The following is an 8800-nucleotide window of genomic DNA, read 5'->3' on the forward strand; positions in this document are numbered from 1 at the left end:
CACTGACAAATAAAAAAGATTGACATTTATATTGTAAAAAAAAGATTGAAAAGATTGACATTTTTATTGTCAAACGTCAAAACATGTTTATTGAATACTGAGAGACCAATATTATCACAGTTCAAATCAACAGTTATTGATTATTGAAAGCCATGCTTGGGTAAGTAACAGTGTCGTTGTCGCGATACGTTGTATATCAAGTTTGGATCACTTGGTCTAAGGCTATGGTTGTTTTATTGTTTAATGATCGTTTTTTATGTCGTTTGGTCAATTCTTTTTGGTCTTAAACTTAAGCTTGGTCTAAAAATTTGGCCAATTTTGCTTGTTCAAAAAATTTGGTCAATTTTGCTTGGTCTAAAATTTATCGTTGTCTAAATTGTCTTTATGTCCAATTAAAAAAAAAATGTAGCAGTGAAGCTGAGAGGAACCTCGCGTCGTTTTGTGTAGGTTGGACTATTTGGCTGATCCAGCTCACTACTGCTTACACAGGAGACACTGTTGTATCTATTTGGTGGTGTGTGAACACGACAAGTTGGTGTTGAGGGTTGGTTGTATCTATTTGATGGTGTGTGCACACGACTATTTGGTATTGGGGGTTGGTTGTATCTAATTCGGCTAGGGTAAGGCTTTAAAAAATTTGGTAAAAGTCCTGGCAACTTCCGGTTGAAGTAAAAATCAGGAGACGGTAAGGCAAGCGGCAATCAACAGTTGGCAGGTCATAAAAATGGAACATCACTGGTAGTTCTGGGGAGGCGATTGACCAGCGAGTAGTTGAATTAATGAGTTAATCCTCAGGCGATTGACCAGCGAGTAGTTGAATTAATGAGCTAATCCTCAGGCGATTGACCAGCGAGTAGTTTAATTAATGAGTTAATCCTCAGGCGATGGACCAGCGAGTAGTTGAATTAATGAGCTAATCCTCAAGCGATTGACCGGCGAGTAGTTGAATTAATGAGTTAATCCTCAGGCGATTGACCAGCGAGTAGTTTAATTAATGAGTTAATCCTCAGGCGATTGACCAGCGAGTAGTTGAATTAATGAGTTAATCCTCAGGCGATTGACCAGCGAGTAGTTTAATTAATGAGCTAATCCTCAGGCGATGGACCGGCGAGTAGTTGAATTAATGAGTTAATCCTCAGGCGATTGACCAGCGAGTAGTTTAATTAATGAGTTAATCCTCCGAACTCTCCCTGTCCGTGTCGAATGTGAAACTGGCGGCGTCCTGTCTAGCCTCTGACGTCTTGATCGCCGCCTGCTCGGCCAGGAGAAACTCCTTCTGGACGACAAACTCCACGTGGTTGTAGTAGGTGATGAAGTTGTTGACCAGGGCGGGGATCGTGAACCCGATGATCAGCACCCCACAGATGGCCGTCACCGACCCCACCAGCTGACCCAAGGCCGTCGTCGGGGTCATGTCGCCGTAGCCCACCGTTGTCATGGTGACGATGGCCCACCAGAACCCGTGCGGAATGCTGTTGAACACGGCCGTGTCGTCGACGAAAAAAATGACGGAAGAGAAAAGCAAAGTACCGACTAATAAAAACATCAACATGAGGGACAGCTCCTTGTAGCTGGCCTTTAGTGTGTACATCATAATCCAGAGTCCGGGCACACGACGGATCAACCGGAAGATGCGGAATGCCCTCATTAAACGAAGCAGGGGAATGAACTCCATGATGGCATGCGGTGTTGCGATTTCCGGATGGACTATAGAGACGACGAGTTCAATGTAATCCGGCAGGATGGCTAGTAAATCGATGACGGCAATGACACTGATGACGAATTTCCAACTTTTTGGAGCACAGATTAATCGGAGGAGATACTCGATGGTGAAGAATGTCAGACACACGTAGTCAATGACAACAAGAGCCGGGTGGATGAACGCGGCCCTTCCGGTGAAGTGTATGCCTTGGTGCGCTCTTGTCGCCGTGGTGGGGGTGGTTGACGTGTTGTAGAGATGTGATATGTGCTGCGAGGGCGTGTCTGTGACGTCGTAAGGCGTGGTGTTGGCGAGGTGGGAGGAGTTAAGATCGCGGCTGGGGTGGACGTGGAAGAACGGGTGGGTGGAGGCGCAGAACGAGAAGATGGCGAGCACCACGAAGACGATGGCCAGGTACGCGTACACCTGGGGAGGTCAAAACACAAGGTCAGCTAAATATAGAACTTTTTGTACACGGTTGGCGAGGTGGGAGGAGTTAAGATCGCGGCTGGGGTGGACGTGGAAGAACGGGTGGGTGGAGGCGCAGAACGAGAAGATGGCGAGCACCACGAAGACGATGGCCAGGTACGCGTACACCTGGGGAGGTCAAAACACAAGGTCAGCTAAATATAGAACTTTTTGTACACGGGTGACGTGTTACAGTGGGCGGGTCTTGATGTTCCCGTAACTATTTAGAAATAAGAAGGACCACCAATTTAAAGTTGGGCCACCAATTTAAAGTTGGGCCACCAATTTAAAGTTGGGCCACCAATTTAAAGTTGGGCCACCAATTTAAAGTTGGGCCACCAATTTAAAGTTGGGCCACCAATTTAAAGTTGGGCCACCAATTTAAAGTTGGGCCACCAATTTAAAGTTGGGCCACCAATTTAAAGTTGGGCCACCAATTTAAAGTTGGGCCACCAATTTAAAGTTGGGCCACCAATTTAAAGTTGGGCCACCAATTTAAAGTTGGGCCACCAATTTAAAGTTGGGCCACCAATTTAAAGTTGGGCCACCAATTTAAAGTTGGGCCACCAATTTAAAGTTGGGCTACCAATTTAAAGGTGGGCCACCAATTTAAAGTTGGGCCACCAATTTAAAGTTGGGCCACCATTTAAAAGTAGGAACAATATTTTAAAGTAGCGCCGTAGCCTTAAAATGTTAAAGAAGGCCCGCCGTTTTAATGAACATCATTATTTTAAGACAGAGGTGTGCAAAGCGTGTTTTCTATTATTTAAATCTCTCAAATCCAATACAATATTGGTTTTTAAAATGTATAAATAAAACGTCACATTTTCTTAACACCCCCCCCCCCCCCCCACGCACCGGCGAGACCCACTGGAATTAGCTTTTAATTTCAACTTCAACCAGCTTTTTTTTATTCCTCCATGACAAGTAAACAAAACAAGATAAAAAAATTAGTCTTACAACGTTTAACATAATGAAGGAACAAATTGCTGTTTTCCTTTGTTGATGAAGTTTGGCATTATTCATTAGACCTTATTCATTAACGATGTCAATATTTTAATTGAACTTTAGTTTGATTATACTTCTATAATTATGGCTTGATTAGAGTTCTCTAATTAGAATTGTCTAATTTGTGGCTTGATTAGACCTTTAGACAGACGCAGACTTCGTATCAGGTGAAGGGAGACGAGCCCAAACAATTTAGCAAGGGAGACAAAAACAGTCATAAAAGGGGAGATAAAAATCTGGTTCCTGAACAAAGCTTAGAGCCAGATTAGTAATGGAGATAACAGGAAGGGCCTGCGTGTGGACGAAAATATCTTGTTCCTGTTTTTTGAAATATCGTTGTACGAAAACTATTTGTAATAAAGTATACTTGTTTATATTTAGTTGTTTTCGTGGCCTAGTTTTGTTGAATCTATTTAGAGCCTGACGAAAGGTACATAATTAGTTGCATTGTGGCCAGGTAGCCTACTGTGGTACTAATCAAGTAACGGGACCTGGGTTTTTTTTAACTCACCTGTAAATCTTAGGAAATGATCAGTGGTAGATCTAGGGTGGGTGTGTGTGTGGGGGGGGGGCAAAACAAGGAGCTCGTCTGCGCATGGGCTAAATTAAGAATTGTACCCCCGTTCCACTCCCCCACCCCCCCCTGTGAACAGGTTTTAAATGAAAATGTGCAGCTCCGCACAAGGAAGGACTTACTTTAGCTGCCCTGGAATAGGAAGGGTCGGTCAGAATGTTCCAGACAGAGGCCATGTGACGCCGACAGCGCGTGGTGGGTACTAGGTCAGGGACACTGTCCGTCGTGTAGTAGGCGGGGCGTCGGTCCCGCTCGAGCTGTTTGAGTGACGTCATGGTCTGCATCCAGGTGTTGTAGGTGTTCCAGCAACAGGGCTCGATGTCCACCTCCTTCAGGCCCCAGAACTCCAGCTCCTCCTTCATCTGGGGGTGGCATGTGACGTGTGGTGTGTGACATGTGGCGTGTGGCATGTGGCGTGTGTCATGTGGTGTGTGACATGTGGCGTGTGTGACATGTGACATGACATGTGGCGTGTGACATGTGACGTGTGACATGTAGCGTGTGTCATGTGGTGTGTGACATGTGGCGTGTGACATGTGACGTGTGACATGTGGCGTGTGTCATGTGGTGTGTGACATGTGGCGTGTGGTGTGTGACATGTGGCGTGTGACATGTGACATGTGGTGACATGTGGTGTGTGACATATGATATGTGGCGTGTGACATGTGGCGTGTGGCGTGTGACATGTGGCGGGTGACATGTGGCGTGTGTCATGTGGTGTGTGACATGTGGCGTGTGACATGTGACGTGTGACATGTGGCGTGTGTCATGTGGTGTGTGACATGTGGCGTGTGGTGTGTGACATGTGGCGTGTGACATGTGACATGTGGTGACATGTGGTGTGTGCCATATGATATGTGGCGTGTGACAGGTGACATGTGGCGTGTGACATGTGGCGTGTGACATGCAGAGTGTGGCATGTGGTGTGACATATGACATGTGGCGTGTGGCGTGTGACATATGACATGTGGCGTGTGACATGCAGAGTGTGGCATGTGGTGTGTGACATATGGCATGTAGAATTTGGCATGTGGTGTGTGACATATGACATGTAGAATTTGGCATGTGGTGTGTGACATATGACATGCAGAGTGTGGCATGTGGTGTGTGACATATAACATGTAGAATTTGGCATGTGGTGTGTGACATATGACATGCAGAGTGTGGCATGTGGTGTGTGACATATGACATGCAGAGTGTGGCATGTGGTGTGTGACATATGGCATGTAGAATGTGGCATGTGGTGTGTGACATATGACATGTAGAGTGTGGCATGTGGTGTGTGACATATGACATGCAGAATGTGGCATGTGGTGTGTGACATGTGACTTACATTCTACTGGGCGTACGTTGTATTTATTTTTATATCTTGAAGAAACGCAAACAAACACAAATTGTTTAAATTAGCAACCTGTAATTGCTATGTGTAAATAGGTGGTGCTTAACTATTTGACAGTTGGGTTTCAGTGACCACTGACCACACCCACCATAGATGCCCCACCCCCGGCACAACAGGGAACATACCTGGGGGCCACACATTGAAGAAGGGAGGTGAAGCTTGCCTGACCTCCAGTAGTTAAGGACGCAACGGAACACTTCCGGGTCACGGTCGAAAAAATATTCTTTCCTCGCCTCGTCATAGTGGCTAGACAGGAAGTGCTTGTCACTCAGCTAAAAAAACATTTCATTCAACATTTCATGATGGGCCGGAAGTGGTGATTTTTGGTCTAAAAATAACTACAACTGTGGGTGGTTTTCTTACAGAAAAAAATGGTTTTATATTCCAATGTTTGAGCTTCAGAAGATTGTATACTCTGTATTACTGAATTTTACCATTAAGAGGCAGGGAATGCGCATAAATGTTACTCACCTTTTAGTATTTGCCCACCTGCATGAATGTAACTCACCTTTTAGTATTTGCCCACCTGTCTGAATGTAACTCACCTTTAAGTTTGCCCACCTGTCTGAATGTAACTCACCTTTAAGTTTTTGCTCACCTTCAAGTTTTTGTTAGCCCCACGTTTGGTCGAGCCCACCTGTGTCTGGAACACAACGCCGCCCACGTTGAAGGTAAGGCGAGACGCGACAAGGGGCCCAAACCTGGGGCCCCCGGGCTCAAGTTCAGGACCCCCGGCTCTCGGGATTAAAGGCAGGTACTGACTGCGTCTGTTGGCGTTAATATCGGTTTCCTCGTCCATCGGCTGACCGACCTAGTGGAATTACCTCCCCGTCCTACTCAACAAAGAGTTCCAGAATCTGGACTGGAGTGGGCCGTGTAGCAGATGAGGCACACGACATCTGATTGGGGGAAAAATAATTTTACAATAAAATTCTTACAACCCAAAAAAATAGAAAATTTTAAATATTGTATTGTTTTTTGATTAACTAATTGGGTAACTAATTAGTTTTTTCTCAGTACTTACTTTGATAGAAACGAAATCTAAAATTTCAAGAGATTTTTTCACCTCACATTCTACGACGAGCATTTGGTGATAGGTTTAGCAACTGTAGCCGAAATTGTCCTTCCTTTTTTCTTAGATTAGAGTGGATAAACGTAAACCTGTAGAATGGATAAAGGTAAACCTTTAGAGTGGATAAAGGCACACCTTTAGAGTGGATAAAGGCAAAACTTTAGAGTGGATAAAGGTAAACCTGTAGAGTGGATAAAGGAACACCTGGATGAGCGACCAGACGATACGCTGTACCTGCAGCGCTATTGACAGACAAACATGTATTTCTAAACACATACATGATGTTGGGAAATACTGCGCATGCGCGAACAACCACCTGCGAATAGAAGTGGGACTAAAAACAAAACATTTTTACCGTGAAAATAGTTTTATGATAGTGTGGCAGAAAGGAGGGGGGGGGGGGGGGGGGATATAGATTCCCAAAATGTTTTCTCACGCGTAGCTAAATATAGCTTACTGGGCAGTGGCGTCGCTAAGTCGGGTGTATTCTGTGCGGCAACTCAAGGGCCCACCCCCACCCTTTTTTTCTCTGTAAATTTTGCAGTTGGTGTCACCCCCTTCCACGGTGAAAGATTTAAAGTGTTCGCATTTAATACTAATGATGGTTATCTACAGTATGTTGTTAATACTGCTGGGTGTAGCATTGTTTTCTCTATAGTTTGCATGTTTACGTCATGGTGTGTCCGCCCCCCCCCCCCCCCCCCCCCTGTCGCGCTCGCCATTATGTACTTAAATTATTTTTAACTCTAATTAACCATTCATTGAACTGCCAAAAGAAAAAAAACATATTTATTCTATATATCTTGCTTTTTTTTGTCTTGGTGTCACCCCCCCCCCGTAAATTGTGTCACCCGGCGCGGTCCCCGCCCCCACCTGGCGACGCCTCTGCTGCTGGGCACAGTACGTTTTTGTCGCTATATGGTCACAATTTCAAATGGTGCTACAAAAACACAAATTTTACGACATGGAATATACCTGACACGTGACAACAGTAGAGTGGGCCGTGTCACGTGACAACAGTAATTCTACTACATTAGTTGTCTTATCCAGTCTCATACGCCACGCCCCATCATTGGTTGTCTGAGTCACATAAGCCACGCCCCTAAGCCATAATACAACATCAGTCGTCTTTTCCAATCTCATAAACCACGTCCTAAGCAATTCTACCACACCACGCCCCCAAACCATCCTACCACATCCAGAGTTTCTTCCTGGCATCTCTTTGGAAGGGGGGGGGGGAGGGAGGGGGGAGGGGTGTCTTCGCCCTCCCCCTCCCCCGAATAAATGTTTACCGCCCCCGAACGAAATGGAATTTATATAGAAAATATATACCTATAACAGTGTCCGCCCCCCCCCCTCGCCTCCGAAAATTTCAAGTCCCCCTCCCCCTTCAGAGAAAAAAGTCTGGAAGAAACACTGATCACACCACACCACGCCCCCAAACCACCCTATCACACCACGCCCCCAAACTATTCTACCACACCACGCCCCCAAACTATTCTACCACACCACGCCCCCAAACCATCCTATCACACCACGCCCCCAAATTATTCTACCACACCACGCCCCCAAATCACCCTACCACACCACGCCCCCAAACTATTCTACCACACCACGCCCCCAAAACTATTCTACCACACCACGCCTCCAAACTGTTCTACCACACCACGCCCCCAAACTATTCTACCACACCACGCCCCCAAATTATTCTACCACACCACGCCCCCAAACTGTTCTACCACACCACGCCCCCAAACTATTCTACCACACCCACGCCCCCAAATTATTCTACCACACCACGCCCCCAAACTGTTCTACCACACCACGCCCCCAAACTATTCTACCACACCACGCCCCCAAATTATTCTACCACACCACGCCCCCAAACTGTTCTACCACACCACGCCCCCAAATTATTCTACCACACCACGCCCCCAAATTATTCTACCACACCACGCCCCCAAACTATTCTACCACACCACGCCCCCAAATTATTGTACCACACCACGCCCCCAGACCACACTACCACACTACGCCCCAAGACCATCCTACAACACCACGCCCCCAAACCATCCTTTCACACCACGCCCCCAACTTATCCCGCCTCTTACCTCACTATTTCCTCCGCTATCCGAACTCTCAAGAATGTCCAAGAAAACTAATCCTCATCATATGACAACACACCAACAGTCCCGTCAACGCAGACCACCAATACTAGTTCAATACACATCATTACAACACGGCTAATGTAAACAAACTATCGTCGCCGGTCTTCATACTCCAGACCAGAGCTGTGATCTGCCTGTAGCCCGTAGCGTTAGCACCTTCATGCCTGACTAAGCAGTCACGCTCCACTAGACTGCCAGGAAGAACATCTACTGCCATTTTCTGGTCCTCCCGTGTGTAGGTTTTTCTTGGCGTCACTGTTTGTGATAGGTAAGCGGGTTACAACTCAATAGACCATGACGGGCAGTATGGAAAATTTTTTGGTCGCCTTGAATCCTTGGGGGGTCGTTTGACGGTCATATTGCAGGAGGGGGTGGAAGGGGTGGGGGGGGGGGGGGGGGGAAAGGGGCTCGT

At 46.4% G+C, this 8800-nt stretch overlaps 1 protein-coding gene across 1 annotated transcript; it reads right to left on the reverse strand.

Annotated features, from left to right (window-relative positions):
• Positions 1-750: 750 nt before the first annotated feature.
• On the reverse strand, positions 751-8528 carry LOC131939442 (potassium voltage-gated channel subfamily C member 3-like). Its single transcript, XM_059297732.1, has 6 exons — positions 8332-8528; positions 6173-6309; positions 5747-6047; positions 5274-5420; positions 3872-4111; positions 751-2125 (listed from the first exon to the last, which is right to left on the reverse strand). The coding sequence occupies exons 3-6, from the start codon at positions 5945-5947 to the stop codon at positions 1172-1174; spliced, it is 1542 nt and encodes a 513-aa protein (XP_059153715.1). The 5' UTR covers positions 5948-6047; positions 6173-6309; positions 8332-8528; the 3' UTR covers positions 751-1171.
• Positions 8529-8800: the final 272 nt, after the last annotated feature.

Source organism: Physella acuta, unplaced genomic scaffold (assembly GCF_028476545.2).
Source record: "Physella acuta isolate Inbredline_101_S28 unplaced genomic scaffold, ASM2847654v3 ptg000280l, whole genome shotgun sequence".
Taxonomy (NCBI): Eukaryota; Metazoa; Mollusca; class Gastropoda; family Physidae; genus Physella; species Physella acuta.